Source organism: Gekko japonicus, unplaced genomic scaffold (genome assembly GCF_001447785.1).
Source record: "Gekko japonicus isolate JY-2015 unplaced genomic scaffold, Gekko_japonicus_V1.1 scaffold806, whole genome shotgun sequence".
In the NCBI taxonomy this organism is placed as follows: domain Eukaryota; kingdom Metazoa; phylum Chordata; class Lepidosauria; order Squamata; family Gekkonidae; genus Gekko; species Gekko japonicus.
In genome coordinates, this window is record NW_015160234.1 from 338,418 (window position 1) to 366,184 (window position 27,767).

Here is a 27,767-nt window from a genome sequence, read left to right on the forward strand (position 1 = left end):
GAGTTTTCCAGACATTAGAATTAACCCCTTTCCACATGTTTAATGTTTTTAAGTTTCCATCAAATATTGCAATTTCCCCCCCTTCAGTTCTACTTTTTCCCCAGATAACAAATCTATAAAAACATTGTTTTATTTTTCCAAAAATTGGTGTACTCTCCCCAAACATTCCACCTCCAAATCCTCCAATGTGGAAAAGCAAAATTACTCATTATATGAAGTATTCATACATTTTAAAATAATTAGACCAGGCATCAAAGTATGAATTTCTCACCAGAATTTGACTACTAGAAGATGAGTTTGCAAGAAAACTTTTCACCTAAATGCAAGTCAGTGCTCATTCATTCCAAACTACCATTTCATTTAGAGGAGTAGATGAGCAATATACTCAGTGTTGGGGAAACACTGTCAAAACATACTGTAGAAGAGAATCGCAACATATTTTAAAAATTTAAATATCTAAGGGGGGGGGGGGACACATAAACATTTAAGGATGGTAGTGGGGATTAGCCCGGCTGTAATTTCTCTGGAACTATAATTACACAGTCATAGGAAACCAATGTTCATTTAAAACAAAAAGAATGTGGTAATTTCAAGTTGCTTTAGTGTTAGATGTATGGGAAAGCAACCTTTTCCTTCATAGTATGTGGATAGCAAAGGTTATGCACTCTAAAAAGAAACCTGGTCACATAAGAGCGCAATCAAAAGTTCTGCCACTTATCTAACAAATATAGATTTTCTTTGAAGTAACTCTGGGCTGAGGAAGTTAGTGGGGAGTTGAATCTCAGTGGAAAGGACTCCCAAGTTAAGTGTGCAGAGGACTGTTGCCGTAGTAAAATTCAACCAGCCATGAGATTCACGTCACCAACTCTGCAACAAGGATGATTAAAAAAGGCAAGCAATGACTCCTAAGCAGTACTTAGAACTATATTTATTCACAGGAAGTATCTTGCATAACTGCCATTACATAGATGCTAAAAGCACATAACTGCACACACAGATACAGAAAGAAAGATCATGCATCATCCAGTTTAAATATCTTCATTTGCTTAACCTTCATCCAAATACATCATGTTACCGTATGGAGCCATTTAAAAATCTATACAGCGTCCTTTTCGCTCCCAGTCTCCATAACGGGTTGGTTCAGGGCCTTTGGGTCCACCCTTTTCTTTTGTTGCAGGATTGATGTCATCAGGAAATTCTAGGGTATATCAAAATGCAAATAATCAGGCAGTCCTACTGAGCCATAAGACTCATAGTCAAAGAAGTGTCCACAGTGCTGAGGTCAGCAGTTTTCTTTCTACACCAACTGGCCCCCTATTTGACCTGGCCAGATCTTGCCACAGTCACCCATGCCACGGTCACCTCCAGACTAGACTACTGCTATGCACTCTACACAGGGCTGCCCTTGGGGATACTTTGGAAACTTCAGGCGAACAAGAATGCAGCTGCCAGGTTGTTGCCTGGCTGATCTTGGCCTACCCATATGCAGCCAATCTTGAGGCAACTGCAATGGTCGTCAGTTTGTTTTCGGATTAGGTTAAAGATGCTGGTTATAACCTTTAAAGACCTAAACTGTCTGGGACTGGCATGACCTGGACTGCCTCTCCCGATATGATCTCCCACTTGCTTGCGCTCATCATCACACAATTTTTTAACCGTGCCTGATACTCAGGAAGTCCATCTTGCTTCTACCAGGGCGAGGGCTTTTTCCATCATAGCCATGTCCTGGTGGAATGCTTTATCAGAGGAGACACGTGCCCTGTGGGACCTGCCAAGGTTCTGCAGGGTGTGTAAGATGGAATTGTTCTATCAGGCCTTTAGTTAATCCTTTTATTTTCAATGCCAGATGTTTTCTCTTTGGAATATTTTTAGGTACTGAGAGAATGTAAACATTTTAACTGCTGTATGTCTTTTAAAATGCTGTGAGCCACCCCAAACCCCATATTGCAGGAGAGGGGTGGGATATAAATCACAATAAAATAAAAATAGTATTACTATATACGCATGACACACCTACCCATGGAAGGGAGGGGAATACCTGTAACAGAAATATTTTGCTATACTTTAATAGAACAAGAGTCCTGAAGTTAAATACATACACACACACATACACACACACATATAAATTCAGGGCTTCTGTTAACCAAGTTTAGTCCAGGATAATTTGTCTGTAATCCTAAAAAATTTTTTTGGAAGTAAGCCCCACTGAAAAAATGGGATTTACTTCAGATTAGACTTTTTTAGGATCGCTCCCTACATTGTCTTGTAAAGTACTATTTTAATGCCCCAGAATATGGTAACATGCCCTTACATTTACAAATCAAGTAAAACCCACATTTAGAAGGACAATGAGCTGATGCTTGAAGGTCCAGAATCTCTAAATATTTTATGAGATACCAAACAGGAACTCAGATTGCATCAGCAAATGAACATAACAGGGTGAAAGAACAGACCAGAAAACAAGGATGCATGGAAATGAATGTAAGGGGGAGAGATCTGTGTCAGCTTTCAAAACAACCTTATTTTTAGAAACAGAAATTGGTGGCTGAATCCAAAAGTCTCTTCCACTCATCAAATGACTTCTTTACACCTTATGATACAACACTGAAACTAATCTAAAGATATTCTTCGGCTTGCACAATATTTTTACACAGCCTTTTATATATGTGATCGCATAAGATGTGCTATGCAATTTACTTAATACAGCACTGTGTATACTCTTGTATATACTCTGTGTATACTCTTTGAGAACATTGCTAACAACTATTTTCCTTTTGGTCATCATTCTCTGAATCCATCTCTTGAAGTGTTAATATTAGAAAAAAAAGAAACACCTCTAACATACAAACGATGCCTGCCAGAAGGGCAATATCTAAAAGCTCTACAACCTAAAATCCCCTTCCAATACAGAAAAATAAATTATCCTGTTTTAATCTTCTAACAAAACGATTGCAATAGGGCCCAAATGTGTATGAAAGATCTTTCACAAACTGAGTAGTTGCCAGTATTGCTTGACTCAAGGAATTTGCAGCATCTCTCATGACTTGGCACCATTTTTCAAATGTTCATATATATATTACTATTACACAGAAAAAGATTACTTACTTTCTAGTGGCTCTTTTTCTGCACCAGATTCCTCTGACTCATCAAAACGACCTAGAGGTAATTTTGGTTTCTTAAGTGGTTGCTTGATGGGCTCAGCATTCCCTTTGGTGCTAAAGTTAGCACTTCCCAAAGAATTATACAGCACAACTGACCCTATTATAGATAAACATATGTTATTTATTCAGATGAGTTCTCATAGAATGCCTAACATTCCCAGTGTTCAAATCAACCTAAGGAAATAAAGAAGTACCGGTAAATGTTTTGAGGCATGGCCATCACAGAATAGATTTAAAATCCAGTGGACTTATTGTTAGACCCCCAACTGAGGCTATACAATAGCAGACCCATGTAAAAATGTGGCAGCTGTTAACACTATACATCACAGATAAAGTTCTCCCTTTTTCACAAACATACACAATCAGATGATGGTTACCTGTTTAAATATGCAAGGTCTTCAGTATGACTGACAAAAATGACTTTGAAAGGAATCTAAGAAGAACCTGCCTTATATATATAATCAGATACTTGGGAGTGAAATCCTGAAGAGAGTTACACCCTTCTAAACCTACTAATTTCAATTACTTAGAAGGGTATAACTTTGTTTAGGACTGCATTGTAAGTCTATCTAGTTCCATAATGTATTCATTCTCGCAACAGCTCTCTTAGAGTGGAGTTTTTCCCAGTTTGAGACTAGTGGCACCTTTAAGACCAACAAAGTTTTATTCAAGGTATAAGCTTTTTTGTGCAAGCACACTTGTTCAGATACAGTGTAACAGAATTTCCTCAACCATTAGATATAGAAAGAGAGAGGGTGGGGTGGGGGTTTAGTTGCCAGGAAGAGACAATTAGAGTCAAGACAGATACAGAAACAAAACTGGAAATTACTAGTCCATACATATAGGTATATAATAAGCTTAGTTTATATGGTAACCATTTGTTTGGGTTCAATTTTGGAGCAAAAACAGTGAAGGAAACAAGAATGTCAAAATTGGAGATTGATGTATCCTTAATTGTGGAATGCTGAGAGTAACTGAGACCCTGCCATCTGTATTCCTGGGGCTGGGGGGGCAACAGTGGGAGAGCTTCTAGTGTCCTGGCCCCACTGGTTGACCTCCCGATGGCACCTGGTATTTTGGGGCACTGTGTGACAGAGTATTGGACTGAATGGTCCATTGTCCTGATCCAGCATTGGCTTCTCTTATGTTCTTATGTTCATCCATCTCCTCTCAACATGGAGATGAGTTTACAGCATCTTCTTCTTTGAAGTGGGGCGACTGGATGTGCAGATTTATCTCCCCTGTCCCCAGACCAGAGAAATACACTCCAATTTCTACTATTCATTAAGTTACACCAAAATCTATTATTCCAAATAAAAGATAACATAAAATGGCCCTTCAGTTGGTGGGAATACAGATGTAAAGGCTGAATGAGGTTAACATATTTAGGAGATAAGAAACCAATATCTCTGTTAAATCCTGGGGATTCCATTGTTCTGAGTGTTGTAATAACTTTCAACTCAGCAATTTGCCTTTCTAGTCTGTTTCTGAAGTTCCTTTGCAATAAAACAGCTACTTTGATTAATGAATCTGCAATATAGTAAAAACCATCTGGTGGTACTACCAACCTGGATTATCATTCTAATCCTAAATGGGTATTGCAAAACTGGACAAATGTTTTAGCACTTTGTGACCACAATGATTTCAAACACAAAAGGGTAGTTAACATATAACAATAATTAGTCTACATTATGTGAATCTGTCTAAACAACTAAAAAAGTCACAGAGCGTATTTTCCTGTTCATCCAGGCAGCTAAAGAGTTGCTGTTGTGATAAATCCCATGTCTAGATTTATTAAAATACTAGCCTGATACCCGTGCTTCGCTATGGTATTTGAGTTCTGTAAATCCAGTTATAATGCTGAAAATGTGAAGTCTGAAATGTGACATTTGTTGTAGGAATTCTAATGGAGAAGATTGTAGTGTAAAAAATGAAGTGAGACACATCTACTTTTTTCTCTCTACTGAAGGACCTCTCTGTAGACCACATTGGTGGTTCTGCCCTCAGGTGCTAGGATCACCAGGCTGCTTGGTGAACTCACTCTGGAGCAGGCAACATAGAACATAGGCGTTACTGCTGGGGTGGACTCCCTGGTGGCTTTAAGCACCCTGCAACTGCTGCTGCACCTGACAGAAAACTGCCTGTTTGGTGTAGTGGGGGGGGGGGGGAGTTGGAAGACATCAGAGAGGCTGGGCCAGCAGCATCGCTAAGGTGATCCTGCTGGGGCAGCGTCCCTGATGGATTAAAGTACCCTGGCCCTGCTCCTACACCTGGCAGACACCCGCCTGTCTGGTGTTGGGGGGGTATTTAAAGGCATCAGAGAGGCTGGGCCAGCAACAGGACTAAGGCAGTCCTGCTGAGCAAACCTCCCCAGCGGCTGTAAGCATCCCACCTCCTCTCCTACACCTGACAGGCAGCTGCCTGTCCAGTGTAGGAGGAGGAGGGAGAGGAGTATTAGAAGCCATTGTGGAGGCAGGGCTGGATGGATCACTAAGGCGTTACTGCTGGGGTGGGCTCCCTTGTGGCTTTAAGCACCCTGCAACAGCTGCTGCACCTAACAAACAACCGCCTGTTAGGTTTAGGAGGTTGGGGGGAGGCCAGAGAAGCTAGGCCAGCAGCATTACTGAACCTCACAGGTGGTTGTTGGCCATTCCTGATTTCCCCAACTATCATGAGCTCTCTGCAGTGTCCTGGAACTGTTTTTTTTTTTAACCTCAGAACACTGAGCTCTGCAGCTGACCAATCAGAGAGGGGGGGTGAGCAAGGAGACAACTGCCTGGCAGCCACATAGGAATCAATGGGAGAAGCACATTTTACCCCTTTTGACCCACTTAGGGGTAGAATTTCTAAAAATCCCTTCTTAGTGAGCATCTATGCCATGGTAGGAGCGCTCTTCCCGAATTTCGTGTTTCTAGGTCCAGGGGTTTGGCCTGGGCGTTGATTTTATGGTGAGGGGATGACACTGAGTCCACCATTTTCTCCAGAGGAACTGATCTCTGCTACCTAAAGAACAGGTGTAATTTTGAGTGATCTCCAGCTCTCAACTGGAGATTGGCAATGATGGCTCCCCAGAAGGGAATGGTTGGTTTGGAGGGTGGAGTCTATGGCTTTGTACCTGTCTGAGGTCCCACGCGTCCTGAAACCTTACTCTCTCCAGGCTCCATCCCTCACATCTCCAGGAATTTCCCACCTGGAGTTGGCAACCCTATCTCCTTCCCAGCCAATCATCAACCTACCTTTATTCCCCCCTCACTCTTCAGCTTTCCACCTCACACACACCTGCAGCCTCTCCCGTGCTCTGAAGCCCTGACTGCTACATCACATTGGCTGTCATACGCCCCCCCCAAGCACCAAGAATACAGAGCATCACTTGTCCCAGATTGAGAGTTCCTATCTATACCTTGTGGCTAATAGCCACTGATAGACCTCTGCCTCATATATTTATCCAATTCCCTCTTGAAGCTATCCATGCTTGTAGCTGCCACCACCTCTTGTGGCAGTGAATTCCATGTGTTAATCTCTCTTTGGGTGAAGAAGTACTTCCTTTTATCCGTTCTAATCAGACTGCTCAGCAATTTCATTGAGTGCCCACAAATTCTTGTATTGTGAGAAAGGGAGAAAAGTACTTCTTTCTCTACCTGCTCTATCCCATGCATAATCTTGTAAACCTCTGTCATGTCACCACTCAGTCGTCATTTCTCCAAGCTAAAGAGCCCCAAGCGCTGTAACCTTCCTTCATAGGGAAAGTGTTCCAACCCTTTTATCATTCTAGTTGCCCTTTTCTGCACTTTTTCCAGTGCTATATCTTTTCTGAGGTGTGGTGACCAGAACTGCACACAGTATTCTAAATGAGGTTGCACAATCAATTTATACAGGGACATTATGATACTGGCTGATTTGTTTTCAATTCCCTTCCTAATAATCCCCAGCATAGCATTGGCCTTTTTTATTGAAGTCACACACTGTCTCAACATTTTCATTGAGTTATCTACTATGACTCCAAGACCTCTCTCTTTGTCCATCTCCACCAGTTTGGACCCCATCAATGTGTATTTATAGTTAGGATTTTTGGCCCCAATGTGCATCACTTTGCACTTCGCCCCACTGAACCCCATTTGCCATGCTGACGCCCACTCGCCCATCCTTGACAGATCCCTTTGGAGTGCATCACAATCCTCCCTGGTTTTCACCATCCTGAACAATTTCATGTCATCTGCAAATTTAGCCACTTCAAGCTTACTCTCAACTCCAAATCATTAATGAACAAGTTAAAAAGCATCGGAACCAGTACTGAGCCCTGCGGTAACCCACTGCTTACCACCCTCCACTGAGAAAATTGCCCATTTAGACTCACTCTCTCTTTCCTATTAATTAGCCAATTTTTGATCCACAAAAGGACTTGTTCTTTTGTCCCATGACTATTGAGCTTACTTAGGAGCATTTGATGAGTAACTTTATCAAAAGCTTTCTAGAAGTCAAGGTTAACCAACATCTATTGGGTCCCCGTTGTTCACCCCCCTCAAAGAACACTAACAGGTTAGTGAGACAAGATCTATTATATTACTATGGTTTTCACATCTAGGTCAATCGAAACGGACCTGTTATTGGTTACCTGTGTTAAGTTATGCACAAGGTTTAAAATTGTATTTTATGTTCTAATAAAATACATAAAAAGGTTTAAAAAAAAAAACCACAACAAAGCATTCGCCCGTACGACTCCACCACACCGATTTAAGAAAGAATATAACCCACTGGTCAATTCAGTCATTTAGGGTTTCATCTGAATCCATTGCCCAGTGGAATTATCCCTCGAGAGTTCCCTCCCTGTCCCTCCACCGTCTTGTTAACTGAAAGGACAGTGCAGTAAGAGAGTTATGACATGCTAGGATTGTTTTGCGACAGGGAAGGCTCTGCTGGAACTCCCCGCTCAGCCGCATCTCTCAGCCTACTCGCAGGGTTGCTGTGAGGGTAAAGGGGGGGGGGGGGAGTCCCGTCTGGACTGTCCCGAGCTTCTTAGAGCAGGTCAGGATAAATTTAGGGTCCCTAACTGAATAAAATCTCGCCTCCGGCTGGACAGCAAAACGCCTATTTTTAAAAAGCCAGGCCAGCCGTGCAGCACAGCGTAGCGCTGCAGCCCTCCATCCTCCCAGCCACAGTTTCCGATAATAACCACTTACTAGTAGCGATTAAAGATCGGCCCAGCCGCCTCGCAGCCATTTCCTGGCCGGAACCCGGAAGAGGCTCGCTAGGCCTTCTGGTTTGCTCTGGCGCGCTTCCTAAAGCTTCCGAGCCTGCAACGCAGGGGGTGGGAGGGGGACCGTTTGTGGGCGGCTCCCTTTCCCAGTCAGAACCGCCATACCGGGTTTGCAGGAATACGTTTTCAGTTCCGCTTGCTACAGGAGAGAACCGCGCTGGACAGAATAAGCGCAGCTCAGTCACCCTCGGAGACCCGGGGGGGGGTGGCGGCAGCAACTTAGATGGGGTGTAGATCAGGAGCTTCGTTCACAGGCTCCAAACAGCCCGAAAGGGTGTCCGCAGCTAGTTACATCCTCAGACCCGGGAGCAGATAATAGATGCTGCATCTCCCTCGATTACATCTGGCTTGGGAGGCTTCGCAGTTACCAGGCTGCGGGAAGTCGGATCCATAGAGCTATTTAGGACTGGTTTGCGAGTAAATCCACTCCACCACCTATTTGGTTCTCCATCAGGTGAGGAGCTGGACCCTTTTACTCATTTCATTTATACCAAGCCCTTCCCCCAACGGGGACAGAAAGCAGCTTACATCTTTCTCCCTGCCTCCATTTTCTCGTCACAACGACCCTGTGAGGTTGATCGGGCTGAGAATGTGTGACTGGGTCAGGGTCAAATAGAGCACTTTCATGCCCCCCCCGCCCCCATCATAATTATTTCTGGAGGTTGTAGCTGTTCTGCACGAATTAAACCTTCAAGATGATAGACTTAACCCCTCTGTCTTAATGTCAAAGTTGTAGAGAATGGCCTTGAAAATTCAGTTCTGACATTATGGCATAGCCATTTAAAATACTACTTTATTAATAGCATTAGCGTGAAAAATTAGACTACTGGAACATCTGTTATTCCTAACTGGATGAAGGACAGAATTAGAAGGGAACACCCTTAGAGAGTTAAAATAGAAGAGGGTGAGATTGGATTTATACCCCACCCTTCACTACCCAAAGGAGTCTCAGAGCTGCTTACAATCTCTTCCCTTCCCCTCCACACAACAGACACTCTCAGAGAACTTGTCACTGACCCAAGGTCACACAAGGAACTGCATGTGGAAGAGTGGGGAATCAAACCCGGTTCTCCCAGATTAAAGTCTGCACTCCTAACCACTACACCAAACTAACTTTAAAAACAGTACCTGCTTAAGACAATTATCAAATTCTTATTCAAACACTGTTAGGTGAGCTCCCTGAACCTCTAAAATAGACCTTTGACCACTCCAAGTCATACACATCTGACTGTAAGATTGTTCCCTTTCAGATACCTTTCTTTCTGGCTTAGAGCTTCATTTTTGCACTACATACTGCAAAATATGATCACAAAGAACATGGAGCTTTAACTTTGCAAAATAAATTTTAGGCCATTCTAAGTCATAACCCTTCCCTCTGACTTCTTTACAAAAAGACTTGTATCATGATTATTATTTTGTATTTATACCCCACCCTCCCCGCAAGGTGCTCTGGTATAAGCTTCAATCATGATGTTAAAAACCATTACTATTATTTTCCTGGTGCTGATAGTGGGTTCTGGCTCACAATACGTTATACCACAATAAATGTGTTAATCTCTGTTCAAGGGAGATTTTATAAAGAGAAGAAGGTTGTAGTTTTATTAAATAGCTTTAGATAAAGCAACACCTTTGTTAGTTTGAGCAAAGCCTCCTGAAGATGTCACCTGGCAAATGGGTAAAAATCAACAGTTGCCCATACATACGCATCCTCTATTGTGGCTCCCATCAGGTGGAATAGCCTACTTGGTAGTCAAGAATTATTCAGGAGGGCATTTTAATAAAGTGATTACAGTGTTGTTTGAGTGTTTAAAGTGGATTATAAATGAAGTAAGTAAATACATAAAATAAACGTAAGGTGGCTCGAGACTCTTATTTTGCCACAGCCAAGGGTCATTTCGTAGAAAAAGAGGTGCAGGAGCTCATTAGCATAACTCATTAGTATAACTTATTTGCATATGTCACACCCCCTGTCATCACCGGAAGAGTGTCAGAAGGCAACACCCACCGCCAATGTTTCCTCTAAGCTGTGGAGTCTTGTGAGCAAAAATTCTACTTTGTGAGCTACTGACATTAAAGTTGTGAGTGAGCGATTTGGCTACTGCATAAAGTAATTTGCTCTGGAGCCATCCCTTCCTGAGCGAAGACAAAAATCTGTGAGCTGGAGGCTAAAAAACTGTGAGCTAGCTCATACTAACTCAGCTTAGAGGGAACACTGCCCACCGCTCAGGGTCCACTGAACTCTTTTGGATTGCTAGCTATTGGGGGGGGGGGACAACACGTGCAGATCTGTCCTCGCAGAGAAGGGAGAGCTTGTACCTGAATAAAACTTGGTCTTAAAGGTGCCACTGGACTCTTTTGGGCCGGGGGGGCTCTGCAATTTACCTGGCTGCTTCTTGCTCTGACTGAGGGCTGCTGGGGGTGGGGCTTGTTGCATGTGCCCACCCCCTGGGCTCTTTACTGCCGGAGCTCCACTCCTGTGCGCTCCTGCAGGAAATGACCCCTGGCCACAGCAGACTAATACAACTAAGTCTCCACCTTCTAATGTAAAAGAAAATGCCACCAACAAAAGTAGCAAACTTGGCCCCACCAGACAATGTAAGGGTGTCTTCATACCCTAGATCTCACAATGTATGCAGAAAACCAAAACTTTCCAACTTAAGAAAAAGGGTATGAGACCCCAAACAACACGATAAAGTCTGAAGGAGGAAACAGGATTGAGGATATTAGTTGTCTCAAGCCTGTGAGAACTTTTTGTTTTGTGCGGGGAAAGGAGAGCTATAACAGAGGTACCTATAGTTATGTACAGGAACAAATACCAATTTCAAATATTCATGGAATAAACTCAGTGGAAGGAGAGGAAAGAGAGAACTGTATAAAGAGAAGAATACAACAAAATTCTTAGACACTCACCCACCTGTATGTGGCAGCATATGAAGCAAATGCATAGAGAAAGTGGTGGGAGGAAACAACATTCAATGTTAATTCAGTTATCAGGATCTAAATGTAGTCCAGTAAATACTGAGCTATTAAAAAATGTGGTGGTGGTTGTGGGGTCACTAATGCTTCTAAAGCAGATTAAAGAGAAATTTGAATGGATATTGTCAACACAGGAAGAAATGACATCACAATGTAGAAGATTTATACAGTACAGTGAATGAAGTGGAAGAACACAACATAAATCTCTCCTTTTATATAATTGTGTTTTTGGGTGGCACTTCTCCAGAACATTCCACATGCTCCCAAATAAGTTGGCTCTCTGATGTGTCAATCACAAGGTGTCTCTATCCATTGGTGGCTGTGTTACCTTAGTTCCACCCAAAGAACTGGCGGCCAATGTCTCGGCCTCAGTATGCTGGGAGGCGACGGACAGGCTGGATGATCCAGAGGGTGGAGTGTCCTGAGGCCAAGCCTGATCATGGCAGCACTGCAGTGGTTGGTGGCGGCCGCAGCCAGCTGCAGGTAGCCAGGTGTGCAGCAAGTGGATGGACGCTGGTGCCATGAAGGACAAGGTGGCCAACGAGGACAGTGAGGCCAACATGCAAGAGCTGCACAGCCCTGAGCGGCGATTCACCAACCTCTGCTGCGTGAGCTGCTGGGGCGGTAGAGGTGGCCGGGTGGTGGGACGCTCCAGTGAGCAGAGGGTCATCAGGCCAAGGCTGATCATAGCGGCGCTGCAGCGGTTGTCATCGTCCGCCTGCAGGTGGCTGGCCGGGTGGTAGGCTGACGGCCGACAGTGCCAGGGAGAAGAAGGCGGCCAACAAGGAGGGCGAGGCTGACCTCCAGGAGCTGCACAGCCCCAAGCGGTGATTCACTGAACTCCCCTGCATAAGCTGCCGGGGTGGAGGATGGTAGAGGCAGCTAGGAGGCTGCCGGAGCCAGCTGGGTAGGGAGATGGTGGCGGGCCTTCCGTCAGCCCTCAACCCTGGGGACTGGGGGAGAAACCGGAATGGTGGTGGGGGAGGGCCTGTGTACATGCTGACATGTCCCATCTTCCTAGAGCTTGTTTTGATTTTACAACGGGCTTTGCTACTAGCACACCATAAAACAGAAGAAAACTGAGCACTCCAACAGAGTACAGACAAATAAAATGGAAAGGGGAAAGGATAGTGCTTTAAAATAAGACTGAGTAGATAGTAAAGTGTGCAGAAATTTAGCTAAGGTTGCTTATATCCAGAATGATGGTTTTGAAAAAAAGGGGAGGGGGTTAGTGCCAGAAGTGTGGGACAGAAGATAACCAAAGTTTGAGAAGCCTTCTGTTGGAGGAAGGCTCCTGTGTGAAGGGGTAGGATTACATAAGAGAGAAGGAAAAAATGATGTGTTCATTGAGCAGAAATAGAGATGCAAGAAACAACAATATCACAAAGGATTTGAGAACATTTCTGAGTGAATAACACTTTTTATAAGTTAAAAATCCTAGAACCTTTCAGAGTGCCAAAAGATGCATCAGTTTAATGCGTCCATCAATATTTCTCAAGTATGAGAAAAATGATGATGATTTTAGCAACAATGGAAAACTGTCCCTTTAGCGGAGCATCCAGGATTCTTTTTAAACAACCGATTGGGTCTAGCAGGGCTTTATCCATGCATCATTGGATATTGCTTTATTGCACTACAACAATCGGATCCTGTATGGACATGCCAATCTAGTTGGAAATGACTGTGGATGCAACCCAGAAAAGCTAGTAGAAGGAAGTGGTCAAGTGGGTCACTAACAAAATACACCACAATACAAACTGCTATAGTGATGAGGAGGGGAATCAGATAAAATAGCTTCTTCCTCTGCTGAAACAAGCTGCCAGCAGAAGAGGGAGGAGGAGGCGGCAAGTTTACTTGATTGGCCTTGTTGCTGCAGCATCCCACCCTGGAGTGTATTTTGTTTACCAGGCTCTCTCAACCCTTAGAGAGGATTTCTGGGACATGGAGGCTTCTTAGAGCAGATGGGTAAAGAGCCACTCAGCCAACTTCTCCCATCAACTTTTCTGATGGATTTAACCCACTCAATTGCAGCATTTCCTGGAGAATATTCACTGATACAAAACTTTTTATATTTGTAGGTGTCAACTGAAAATTCTAGCGACGCCGATATGAAGTTGTTGTTGTTCAGTCGCACAGTCGAGTACGACTCTTCGCGACCCCATGGACCAGTTCCTGCCAGGCCTTCCGGCGTCCTCTGAAGTGTGCTCAATTTCATGTTCGTTGCATCTATGACACTGTCTAACCATCTCATCCTTTGCCGTCCCCGTCTTCTTTGACCTTCAATCTTTCCCAGCATTAGGGTCTTCTCCAGTGAGTGCTCCCTTCTCATTTGATACACAGTATGATGGTATGAAGTACACAGTTTTTAAACATAGAAAGCAGCAGCATTACATGAACACATCCTTTTAGCTGGAGATACTGGGAATTGAACCTGAGACTTTCTGCATCCTAAGCAGATGCTCTAGCGCTGAGCCACAGCCCCTCCAGCTAATGACCACCAAAATGGTAAAAACTAAAACATTTATTGTAGCTCTTCTTTCGGCTTTAGGCCACTTCGTCATTCAGTGACAAAGGCTGTAATTTGTGGAGGTCTAAGGCTTATTTTGGTCCACAAAGCCTTGTTCCTAAATGCTGGCTTGGAGGCATCCTATATCTAGAAGTGCTGCATAAAAACAGCTTTGTGCTGGAGAGAATGCTAGGGAGTGTCAAAGGATAGTCTCCTGGTCATAGGAATGAATTACTTTTGACGGCAGGGAGCAGAATTTGAGATGTAAAGATGCATACGTTACAGTTCCTTATTCCGGCTATTGATGCTGCTCGCTCTTGAATAAGTAATGGGGAGCTTGAGGAAAGAAAATCAGCTGCATGACAAAACCAGTAATCTTCATTAATTAGAGCACTGTTTATCATCAGAATGAATGGATTTTTAAAAATGGATTACATAAATTGTAGTGGGGAGGGTTGGAAAAAAACTCCAAGGATGAAAGCTGCAAGGAAGGAGCCATAAATAAGAGCAACTGGAGTAGGAGGCAAAAAACAAACAAGAAGAAGAGCATGGAACAAAAGTGGAACTGACACCCTTCCAATAAAATGTTTAGTGGAAGAAAAAAGAGCTTCCAGGGGCAGAGAATGGAGCAAAAATCTAATTGGAGTTCTCTTCCAAAGGACAGCAGCTGGACCACAACGCTAGAATGGCTGTATGCAGATGCAAACAAAACTGAACAAGTGAAATGAACTGAAACAGCTCATAAGTGATCCAACAAGACAGACTGACAGTGGACTGGCTCTGAAGATTCAGTGGAATAATTGCACAACAAATTTTTATAACATCAGGGCTGTATAGGAACCAGATGGAGTGATTTAAAAACATACACAAATGAACAGTGGTCACAGGAGACTTGGAATCCAACTGATAGTGATCTTCAAAGCCAAGTAAATCTACCCTTCTCTTCCAGATACATTAGTAGCATCTCTTGTGCCATTAAGTGAATTGGTAATGGAGACAGGAATCTAAGAGTACACACTCAGCTTATCCTTGAGCTCTTTCTTTGCCAGTACAAGGCATTGTCATTACAAACTGAGTATAGGAACTCATTCCTCGTTGTTTTTGGGGGAAGAAAAAAAGGTCTTTGTATATTTGTTTTGGTAATAGGAACCGAAAACAATGCTCACAGGAACATCTCAGCATAGCTAAAAGAGTGCAAGTGCAGCAAAAGTGATATATTGTTGGTCTTGGTACAGCCTGAATAGCTGAAATGAAGAGGACAAACAATTTCAGAGCACTTTCTTAATTGCTGTGCATATGCCCTCCCTAGTAAACAGGGCTTATTAACGATTCCAGAATTATATGCATAATTAAAACACCATCATGTAGGAACAGAACATAGAGTACGGCTTATAAGGACCAACGAAGGAGTTAAAATAGAGATGGGGCTTATGGGTTTCATTAAGTCATTCCCCACCCCAATTTAAGCATTGCCTAAGGCTATTGAAAAACGTGGGTTCTATGCATCAGTCTGGGAAGCCTTGTGGAAAACAAAATGGGTATGTGTTGAAACTGAAACCCACTCTACCTTTCACTGACAAAGTACAGCAGAACAAGGTTTTCATTGTTGAGAGAGAGAGAGAGAGAGAGAGAGAGAGAGAGAGAGAGAGAGAGAGAGAGAGATTATTTTGTGCCCAGTTTCCCCACCTTACTGCAGCCTCCCCCCAGACTCATGGCATTTTGTTAAAGAGGCTCATCTGATCCCCACCCTCCCAAAGTGCTGGCTTTTCAAGTGGCTTAAGAAACAGACAAGAAAAGCTTCACAAAAACCAACATAAAACATGAAAACTCTTTTTATCAACTGTATTCCTACAAAAATGATTTTTATACATGCCCAAAACGCTTCTGTGCATAAATAGTGATAATTGCAGGTGTTTTTATCTCAGTGACAATAAACATTTGCAATCCTATTGATTTGTAATCCCATGCACAGTTGCGCTCAGGAGTTATTTCTTGGAACCCAGTAGGACAGACTTCTGTACTCAGAACACGCATAGACTGGGGGTCTTGCAGTGACAGCTGAAATGAACAAGCAGCAATATTTATTCCCCAGTGGAATTCAGTAAAACAATGTAAGACATACAAGGCACAGAGACAGAAGTAAGGAATACTTTTCTTTTGAGCAACCAATGTCTCGAATTTTTGAAGTTTTTGAGTATAAAGTTCAAATGATACCTTCCAGATCAATAGCATTGAATGAAATCAAAGGGTTTGCAATTAAAAAATTGTAAATAATAAAAAACAATACCCAAACTGATATTGCTTACGGCAAAATTATATACACTCTTCAATCTCTTGGGGGAGAGGGGAAAGCAAAAAATTGCTTTCTCTATGCATGTATTAGACAGCTGTTTAGTTTATTGACACCAGATGCATTAACACAATGCTAAAAAATAAACATGCACTAGATATACAACAAATTTATATCTTCAGAAAAAATTGTTCATTACAATTAGTGAATGCACAAGACCTTCTCTTCACCTTTAAGTGCATTACCATTTGAAACAGGTAAAAAGGGAGGAGAATATTTAACTCAATGCTGCTCAGCACCAATAAAAATTCAATAGACCTTTAACATTCCTGTATATTAAAAACATTTATCATTATCACTAAAGTTTATTATCATTTTGTTCCATTTCAAGATGCAACTGATTTATATTTACAATAATTTGTCATCAATAAATCTTAATATTTAAAAATCTATATTCATAAAAGTATTGCAGAAATTTATAACCGTTACTCTTTTTTAAATGTACATACAAGGAAGTCCCATGTAAAAGGTTCACTGAAGAACTGAACTGACAGAGCAATTTTATTAAATTTTGCAAAAATCCATTTAAAGGCAGCTGACATTTCAACATTCAAAAATCCTTAACTGCTGCTTGCTTATGAAAACTAAAGTTCCAGTAATAAAAGTGAAAATGTAAACCAATATGCTCTTGAGATCAGTAGAAAAAATAGTAGCTTCCACAGGCATTTTGTGTCCGGTAATGACTGTAGAAAACAGTTAGAATGTAGTGATATAACAAACAGGCAACTCAATTTTATCTTCAAACTGTGGTCTTGAACAGACCTATAGATATAGTACTTACTTTAGCAGCCAATAGGAGTTTTCCAGTTCACTTTCCTACAATATGAACTATCAAATTTAATACCTTATTAAACTTTTAAAAAAATTCAGATTTGTTTTGGCATTCAGAGACTCATAAAAATGTCATCACATAGCACTGACCTTTTGCGGCCTAAGAGCCAACATTCCCATCAAATACTATGCTTAAATCTTAAGTTCTGAAATAATTAGGTACCCAAAATAAGAAAAATAGAAAAAAGTAAAAACAAACATTAAAAAAATATTGCACAGCCACATTACCTAAAAAGTAAAGTTGATGTTAAAAAAGCTCCTCACATGGATGATATAAATTATCCTCCATATAAAAAGGTATATAAATATCTCTTAAAATACAGCGGCAGCTACACACGTTTGAGTCATCCATCCGTTAATGAGGTAATAGCCAAGTCTGTTACAATGTTTTTTATTCCTATTGGAAATATTTTAGGGCAGCAACCAGGAAAAACTTTTCTAAAAATATTTCTGAATCCAAAACAGCTATATGCGCAGCTCTTCCAATGAGAGAATCAGCTGTGTTCGGCAATGCATTAATGACATCGTAGCGAATCAGATTGCATTCCTTATTCTGAAGAACAGGAAGAAGAAGATTCTGGATCATTTCGGCATATATTGGTCCTGTATATTTTAAAGGGGGGGGGGGGGGGGGGGGGAGAGAGCTGTATTACAGATGAAGGAATCACTTTGTATGTCCTTGAGTAAAACTATTCCAGAGGAGGCATGACCATGTAAAACAGTTTTCAAGATGAAAGAACCAAATAAGGAAGGCTAATTCTTACAATCCTCTTTTAACAACAGGCCAAATGATGTGTAATTGAGAGAGGAGTATGGTGATGACAGTAAAAGTCTGTACATCTAATTTTTAATTATTTTATTTACTTCATATATACCCCCACCTTTCTCCTCACTGATGGTGCAATAATAATAATCATAGATAAAATATATCCGGCCCTGAGCTCCTTGGAGGAAGGGCAGGAAAATAAATGTAATAAATTAAAAAATAAGCATGGGTGTGCATGGTTATCTTATTTTGAACTTCCCATCAGAAATAAAAGTCAAATGTATTGTTCCAATTAGCCAGAACTCTAAGTTTTAGTATGATGCTTAAGCACTATAAACAAAGTATTTTAGCACAAAAATGGCTAGCTATTCATTGTAGAAGGCCAACATGTCATATATATCGTTGATAAATATGAATCCTATCTTCCTATCTTCATATATCCTACAAAGCAACATTTTAATAGGTATTCTGTTGGACATCTGTTAAATAAACATGACCATATTATGAGAGGCACCATTTCAATTCTAACAGTAAAACTGGTCCTTTCTTACACACCCAGGGAAATGCTGATTGCTACTTTGGGGTCAGGAAGCAATTTTTCTCCAGGCCAGTTTGGCCACGGATCCTGGAGGTTTTTTGTCATCTGGGCATGGAACAGAGGTCACTGGGGGTCTGTGGGGGGGAGGTATTTGTGAATTCCTGCATTGTACAGGGGACTGGATTAGATGACCCTGGAGGTACCTTCCAATTCTATGATTCTAAAACAGAACCACTATCAGCTATCTAAAACAGAACAGCTCCCCCAAATGCTTGCATAATGCTTTCCCCCCATCTTCTGGAGTCTCCCACGTGAATTGAAAAGCTGGTTCAATGTGTGGTTCAGCATGTGAGGCTGAAACTCCAGTGCTAGGACCAGACTGTTGGCTGTACTATCTAATAGCAACCAGATTTCCTTAAACTGATGTTGTACTGTAGAAACTGCTTGCTTCATACTATTCTTCAATTCCAAATACACTTCTTTGAAGGCCATTGCCGTGCATGCCAGTAATACCTGAGCTAAAACAAACTTTAAGTTCACACTCATTGGTAATCATGACTCAGAGTCAGAGGCGTACTCCTCTAACTTACAGCTTAGAACTCACACTGTAGTTTTGAACTTTCAAAAGTACAATTGGCAGACACAACTGGCAAACACAACAGATGAACCAAGCATTTGCACAACAGACAAATCAAGGGTTTAAGAGCTGATTTATTGCTTTTGATTAATTGTTTTTTCTTTCTGTTCTCCTCACTTTCATATCCCATGGTGCATGCCGAATATAGACTGATAGCCACAATTACAGTTTTCCAGTTCACAGTATAGACCAAACCGTTTTTCTTTAACCAGCCAGTATGTCAAACAAATGACATAATATTAAATGAACACTGTCATCATTATCCTGAATTAACCATATCCATCTCTGAAACTATTACATAAGTAATAGCTGTCTCCCCCCAAATTTCTGACAAATATAACGAATAGCCCACCTATATCTACCTTATGTGGTATACCAACTGTTTTATCAGGGTAAAAAAGAGAAAAAAGAAGAAAGTTTCATTCAATTAAACAGAAGAATCCTCAGAGTGCATCTGTTCAGGTTTAAACAAAAGCTAAACCAGCATTTTCCCATGTTAACAGGCTACACAAAAGCCACAATATGCCTCAAGCCTTTTTCCTAATCCTATCCAAGGAATAGGAAATTGGCCTCATAGACATCTATTTTTTGGGTATTACCTGTCTGTTTATCCTTTAAAGCTGTTTTACACATTTCTATGCGGGCGGAATGATATGGGACATAACGATCTTGCAGAGATCCTACTAATACTATGTTTTTGAAATACTGAAGACCTGTGAGGGAGAGAAAAATGGAAAACAATAACTTACATTAAATATATAGCTAACCCATGTGGGGTTGTATCCAAACGTGACACTCTGCCAGTAGAACGGCAGTTCTATTGGCAGAGGGAAGGATAATTTTCACCAACTTCCCCCTCCCATTGTAAACCCCCACTCTGCCCCTTAGGGTCTCTTGAAACTCAGTAGCAGAATTTTAGAAAAAAGGATAAGCAACATCCTGGGAAAGTGGGTTTTGTCTAGAATCCATTTGAAGACCAATTGATATTAATACTTTAAACCTCTTTTCATAAATCATGGGGGTAGGACCCAACACAAGCTAAGGTGGGGCATACCAGGAGTATAATTACTATTTTATTTAAGAAATAACTATTACTGAATACAGGGAAGGGGAAAGGGATGGTGGAGAAGAAAGGCCACGGAGCACGGAGACACATAAAGGGGGGGAGGACAGCTGTGTCTGGCTCCATTATGCAGCTTTGCCTATCAGCACAGGGACCAGCCTTTTCATTATTAGATACAGTGATTAAAAAAGAGTCCCACAGAGCAGGATGGCATTAAAGGTAGGCTGTAGGTCTAAAGAGGTTGAATACTACCTACTTACGCTAAGAACAAAATCAGTAGTAATTTACTCTCTGTCCTTTCAATATCAGTGCTGTTTCCTTAATGAACGCAGCAAATTCTTAAGAAAATGTGGTAAAATTGAAATCACACTGACGAAGCTACAGGGAACAAAGCATCTTTATGTTCATGAACTAGCCAAGTTGTTTTATCATAAGCATATTAATGAATAAATGACGGCATGCGGTTCATTAAAACCAACAAAATATTCTTAAAAGCTTCAATATATAGTAGAATTTTAAAATATATTTTAAAATGCATTTGTTTCCAAAATGCATATCAAACCATAGCTTACCTGCCTTTCTACTAAGCTTGTACAAGAAGGTTTGCCGAGGGTCTGAGTGATCTCGACAGGTCAACTGCAATAAAGACCCTGATTTTTTCCACTTCTGCATAAACCAGAGCCCTATATTTTTATGTACACAACAATAAAGTCAAAAACGTTTTCACTTCATCTTAATAAAAACATTAGTTCTAATACTGCAGACATCCCAATTTAGACTAAAAAGTAATAATAATAATAATAATAATGATTCCATTTCTAAGTAGATGTTTTACATCTTAATGTGAATGTAATTTGTAATAATAGACATTACTGAATAGTCTGGTGATGTTTCACTGCTATTTCATCCTCATTCTAGTATTTTGGATAAAGAGTTCTATCTGCTACAATCATATAGTAATCTCTAAGCTGCATTCTCATTCTTCTCATCAGGGCTTTTTTTTGCAGAAAAAGCCCAGCAGGAACTCATTAGCATAATAGGCCACACCCAACAACATTAGCATATTAGGCCACCCCCCTAACATCACAGCTTATTAGCATATTAGGCCACACCCCATGCTTTCCCTTGGCTTGCCCAAGCACCCCACAGTTGCGGGGAGCCCAGGCAAGCCCCCCCTTCAAGGGAAGGGAGTTTAAACTGCCTTCCCTTGGCTTGCCCTGGCGCCCCATGGCTGCAGGGCGCCTGGACAAGCGAACACTTTGAAGGGAGGGGAGGAAGTTTAAATTGCCTTCCCTTGGCTTGCCTGGGCACCCCACAGCTGCGGAGCGCCCAGGCAAGATGATCCTTGGGCAGACTGGGGAAGGCACAGGGAGGCATTTAAATGCCTCCCCAATCCTTCCAGGGGCCCCTGGCCTGCCCACCTCAGAGTCGCTGGGGGTGTGTGTCACTTTCCAGGCCTTCCCTCTGTAGCCATGCACACAGAGGTTTTGGCTGTAGTGGGCATGGCCAACTCTGAAGCCAGCTGGAACTCCGTTCCTGTGTGTTCCTCCCCCAAAATAGCCCTGCTTCTCATGAAAGTTCATAGAAATGGTAAAGGTTCTAGTTAAATCTTATACTGTAATATTTTGTTCATTTCTCCTGAAACATTATTCCACCATGATTTTTGTTACAGGATCAGTCCATCATAAGAGACCTAAGCTTGATATCTCAGGCAAGTCTGATCTCATCAGATCTTGGAAGCTAAGTGGGGGCAACCCTGGTAAGTAATTGGAAGGGAGACCTCCAAGGAATATCAGGGCTCGGGATGCAGAGGCAGGCTATCAAGTCACCTCTCTGAAAAATGTCCAAGCCCCCAGTAGGGGTCGCCAGTAGTTGCCATGACTTCCAGGCATGCAAGCACATACACACAAAAATACCCCCCCAATTAAAAAAAACAACATATGACTGACATTTCCAAATTTAAAGCTTCGTGGAATGCTAGCTGCCCAGTGCTCTTCTTGATCCAAAGTGTCTATCTGCGCATTCACTTCCAAGACAGAGAGGCAGTCCGCACATACCCAATTTGATCACAAAAATATTTTTTGAACTTTCAACAAGAACATTACAACCAAACATTTTACCTGTATTAACAAGAGCACTGCTGTTGTAGAGGGTCCCAAGATGTGGCCCAGACAGAGATAGGAAGGTGTAAAGTTTGTTGAGGTAATATTTAAATCTAGGTCTTGTTAGCACTGACCGGATTATTAAGTTACCCAATGAATGGCCGATAAAACTAAACAAAACAGGAAAAACAAACAAACGTATGATCTTTTAGAAGAATATTTTGCAAATGAAAACTGACAAATTATCTTAAGTTTGCAAAAGACAGGCCTAAATTTATAAGCACTTCACTGAACTGCCTATAAATCACTAATAAAGGAGCAATATGGAAAGATCTTCAAAGCACTTAAAATGGTTTCCATAGGTCTGACGTTTGTGGAAATCAGCCCTCAAGGATGATAGGAGATAAAACACTGGTATACGTTTTCCTTTCTCCTATCTGAGATATAAAAACTATCTTGTTCATGTAAATTTTGGTTTCAGACACTCCCACAGTAACATAAAAAGCCATTAAATCTGCTTTCTTTCCTTCTTCAAGGTGGGAGTGGTGTGTTCCAATTTGTCTAACTGAAATGCTGGTACAGCAATAGATTATAAGAGCCCCACCCCCACCCCCCAGCTTCTTCACATCCCCAGTACTTGGTGTACAGAAATACACCACTTCATTTGGCTAGCGTAGCAAATAGCTATTATAGAACTATACTTATTGAATTTATCTAATTCTTTTAAAAGCCATCCAAGCTATTGAAAATCACCATATCTTCTGGCAGTAAATCCCATAATTTTATTGGTGAAGAATTGCCTTCCCTGTCTGTGCTCAACCTACTGTCAATCAACTTCATTAGTGTGAGAAAGAAATATATTTCTGCTCTGCCTCTCTCATTTGTCATAACTTCACAGATATTTATCATGTCTTTAGCTTAATTTAAAAAAGGAATCTCTAACTTTTGGAGGGTAAGATTTGCAACTCCTTAATCATTTTAACTTCCTTTTTCCAGCCATACAGTATCATTTTGGTATTGAATGATCAGAACTGTTATGCTCTAAATGGGCCCGCAGCACTGTATTGGTATTGTGTGTGATTTTTTTTCTTTTATGTTATTGCTATCTAACATTTCCATTGCATCTGGTTTTCTAATTCTGATATATTAAAAGCTATTTTGTTTATTATTATGAATCCCTTTAATTTCTCCTTGGATTGTCATATTACCAATTTACTTGCTAGAAAGAGCTCTTTAGGACACTTTACAGGTAGAAGAAAAATCCTGGGTATCATACATCTGCTTATTTTACATTATGTACATCAAGTAGGTAATTGCCACCAACTGCAGATTCCCAGTGTATAAAGCAGATGTGCATGACCTTCCCAACAAAAATAAACACAAGTAGTTTTCTATATCCATGTAAGAAAAACATTGTATGTGGAGCAGCTCTTAGTCCTGTACAGTTTCTTCTAGGCTTACACTTTAATCATGAAGTCTAGGATTACAGGTACACACTTCAAGGTAGACTTTCTTGTTCTATAATCAAAGTGCAACAGAACAATTACCTGATTTTTGAAATTGTTAGATTGTAAATTTGAATGTATTGTATTATCTCATCCAGAAGGCGATCTGTCATGGAATCAAAATCAGCAAATGTATCATTCTGCATGGGGAAAAAACACACATGAACAAAGTTGTTTTGTGATCAACATTAATTTTTAGTAAGTAAAGTATAATATACCTATGACCCACCATCAAAGAAAATAAAATTATCCCAAGAAAAATAATTTCAAGGGCGGGCGGGGGGAATAAGGTATTTTATACAGTGCTTCTTATAATATGGCATAGATGTTAGATCTTCACAGCAACATTATCTGAACTGGCAAATTATTTTACCAAACAACAGGTTAGACAAGAGTGGTGCTGGCAAGTTTTGACTCTCTCCTCTCTCCCTACAGACTGCCACACCACACTCAATGCTATCCATAAACTGCAATGGGAGAAAGTAGGCGGGGAAAGTTACGTTCCTTTTAAGCGACTTTGGATAAAGCAAGTACTCAAGCCGAAGAACAAAAAAGTGTTCTGATCATCTGATATTTCCTCATGACATGGGTTTAATCATCAGTCAGTCAGACTTTATTGCATTAGCAACAAAATGCCATAGCAGCTAAAAGTAACAGTACAAAAAAACATTTAACAAAAGACAAACCAGTAAAAGGTACATTGCATAACATCAATAAAACTACATATCACAATATGGTTAAAACAATAATATCAGTATTGACTTATAAAAAAGTTTAAATTATCGAATGACAATCATAAAATAATAGTAACCCAAAGAGTCAAGTAAGAGAAGATCGATATAACTCAGTATAACTCAGTGCTCATCTTTTCCTTTTTTCCCAAAATAGCAGAAACAAATCTTGCCACTTGGAAAGTAATAAATTTATCTCTATCTGACAGTAGGAATACTAATTTTTCATGATCTGACCTACCAAGAAGGAAGATATAATTGTACACAGGAACTTGATGAGTCGACTGAGAAACCAAGATTGGCCTCTATCCTCAGAACAAAACAACACCTTCATTTCCCCATATGGCGAAGTTAATAGTTCAGAAGCCATATAAAAAATAATCCTCAGCCAAAAATTGATGGTTATTTTATAAATTAAGGTTCTTATCTGGGGTAAAGATAATTCTATTCTTGTCATCGCAGAGGGTGCTGAAGGCAGAACAGCAAGAAGTCTACGCGTAAACTTGTTTTGGGAATGAAAGAATGAAAGTTTCCCAAGGCCCATACTGGCACACCATATAAAAGCTGAGGTAATAGCTGCATTTTATAGATTTCTACAGTTCGGCAAACCAAATAACCACCTCTTCTTCTATGAAATTGCAATAAACCGGTGGCTTTTTCAAGGTTATGTTTAGCATGATCTATATGGAAAGTCCAAGAACCAGATTGATGAAACAGCATACCTAGATATTTAAAAGTGGAAACTTGTTCTAGTGGTTTATCATCAATTTTCCAATTATAATAATGAGGTTTTTAAATACCATGACCTTGGATTTATCATAATTTACATACAGTAGATTATCTTTACAATATGAACTAAAATGTCTAAGTAATCTTCTAAGGCCAATCTGAGTATGAGATATTAACATAGTGTCATCTGCATTAAGTAGGATGGAAATATATTTCTCACCTACTTTAACTAGGAAAAACTCAGGCCCCTGCCACACGGCAGAAAAAAACACGGCCAGAAGTGCGGCTATTCAGAGCCGCACCAAAAGAGACACGTGGTGGCGGGATCACACAGATCCCGAGCCGCTGCGCCGTTGCTCCCCGGCACGATCAGTTGCCGGGGAGGAAGCCACCGACGGGGGACCAAGGCAGCCAGCTGCACATGTGTGCACATGCGCAGTTCAGCCAGGAGCCTTGAATGCACAGGCAGAAGGATGCGCCGGCGATCCCACGGCTGCGCTTGCCACGGCCTTTCTGGTAAGTGCACCTCTGTAGGTGGTTTGTTTTCATTGCGGATTTTCGGCCTAAAGGGACGGATCGGGGACGGGTGCGCGCCGCTTCCCAGATGTCACGGTGGGATCGCGCCCCTTTGCTGCGCCCCCGATCCATCCCTCTTCCGGCCCTAAACCTCCCGTGTGACCAGGGCCCATATAATTGAAATACAGATTAAAAAGAAGTGTGGCCAAGATGCAGCCTTGTCGAACACCTTTTGTTATTTTAATTGGGTTAGATAGTTGAACATGCGAACCAAATCGGATCTTTATACTTGTATCAGTATAAAGACCTTTTATACATTCAAGCAGCCTGTGGTGAATATTCATATTTCTAAATTTACACCATAGATGTTCTCTCGAAGTAGTCGAATGCGGCTTTAAGATCGATAAAAGTGACATACGGCTGCGATCACACACACTGAATAATCCACTTTCAATCCATTTTCAATGCACTTTCCAACTGGATTTTACTGTGTGAACTGGCAAAATCCAGTTTGAAAGTACACTGAAAGTGGATTATTTAGTGTGTGTGATTGCAGCCTATAATTGTTTAAAAGTCAGCATCATGGATGCACAAATGGCTGCTTGGATATTACAACATGTTTGATGGCATGTGTTTGTACACGGCTACATATAAGATCCTCTCTCATGGATCGTTGCCTTGACGTGGCAAGGGGGCTTGCGTGGTTCAATGAGGCTGTGAGCTATGCCGTGGAAGGCCACTCAGGATGGACAGGCCACAGTGGAGAACTCAAATAAAATGTGATCCACTGGAGAAAGAAATGGCAACCCACTCCAGTATCTTTGCCAAGAAAACCCCATGGACAGTAACAAAAGGCTAAAAGATATGAAGCCAGAAGATGAGCCCCTCCGGTCAGAAGGTGTCCAATATGCTATTGGGGAAGAGCAGAGGGCAAGTACAAGTAACCCCAGAAAGAGTGAAGCAGCTGGGCCAAAGCTGTGAAAGGACACTCAGCTGTGGATGTGTCTGATGGTGAAAGGAAAGTCCAATGCTGCAAAGAACAATACTGCATAGGAACCTGGAATGTAAGATCTATGAATCAAGGTAAGCTTGACGTGGTCAAAAATGAGATGGCAAGACTGAACACAGACACCTTGGGAATCAGTGAACTAAAGTGGACGGGAATGGGCAAATTTAACTCAGAAGACCATTATATCTACTGCTGTGGCCAAGAATCCCATAGAAAAAATGGTGTGACTTTGATAGTCAACAAGAGAGTGAGAAAGGCAGTAATGGGATACAATCTCAAAAACAACAGAATGATTGTGGTCCAAATCCAAGGCAAACCATTCAACATCACAGTAATCCAAGTCTAGGCCCCAACCACTGAGACAGAGGAGGCTGAAATGAACCGGTTCTATGAAGACTTACAATAACTCCTAGAACTAACACCAAAAAAAGATGTCCTCATCATCATAGGGGACTGGAATGCTAAAGTAGGAAGTCAAAAGGTAACCGGAACAACAGACAAGTTTGGCCTTGGAGAACAAAATTAAGCCGGACAAAGGCTAACAGAGTTTTGTCAAGAGAACATGCCAGTCATAGCGAACAGCCTCTTCCAACAATCTAAGAGGTGACTCTACACATGGACATCACCGGATGGACAACACTGAAATCAGATTGATTATATAATTTGCAGTCAAAGATGGAGAAGCGCTATACAGTCAGTAAAAACAAGACCTGGAGCTGATTGTGGCTCAGATCATGAGCTACTCATTGCAAAATCCAGGCTTAAACTGAAGAAAGTTTGGAAAACCACTAGACCATTCAGGTTTGACCAAATCACTTCCCTTATGAATATACAGTGGAGGTGAAGAATAGGTTTAAGGGACTAGATTTGATAGAGTGCCTGAAGAACTATGGATGGAGGTTTGTGACACTGTATAGGAGGCAGCAATCAGCACCACCCCAAAGACAAAGAAATACAAGAAAACAAAGTGGCTGTCTGATGAGGCTTTACAAATAGCAGAGGAAAGAAGGAAAGTGAAAGGCAAAGGTAGAAAGTAGGGATGTGCATTTGGTTCATCCGAACCAAATGCACTCCTGAAAATAGCCCATTTGGG

At 41.3% G+C, this 27,767-nt stretch overlaps 2 protein-coding genes across 2 annotated transcripts in view; both read right to left on the reverse strand.

Moving 5' to 3' along the window:
- Window positions 1-916: 916 nt before the first annotated feature.
- SDHAF4 (succinate dehydrogenase complex assembly factor 4) lies at window positions 917-8,432 on the reverse strand. The gene is made up of 3 exons (XM_015412677.1): window positions 8,339-8,432; window positions 3,106-3,258; window positions 917-1,198 (listed from the first exon to the last, which is right to left on the reverse strand). Exons 1-3 carry the CDS (start codon window positions 8,376-8,378, stop codon window positions 1,089-1,091), a joined length of 303 nt encoding a protein of 100 aa, XP_015268163.1. The 5' UTR covers window positions 8,379-8,432; the 3' UTR covers window positions 917-1,088.
- An 8,372-nt stretch (window positions 8,433-16,804) lies between these two features.
- FAM135A (family with sequence similarity 135 member A) overlaps window positions 16,805-27,767 on the reverse strand; it is an 82,729-nt gene continuing 71,766 nt past the window's right edge. Inside the window, 5 exon segments of the mRNA XM_015412714.1 lie at window positions 16,805-17,681; window positions 19,619-19,732; window positions 20,655-20,765; window positions 22,203-22,354; window positions 23,732-23,829. Coding sequence (XP_015268200.1) covers window positions 17,476-17,681; window positions 19,619-19,732; window positions 20,655-20,765; window positions 22,203-22,354; window positions 23,732-23,829 — 681 coding nt within the window. The 3' untranslated portion in view covers window positions 16,805-17,475.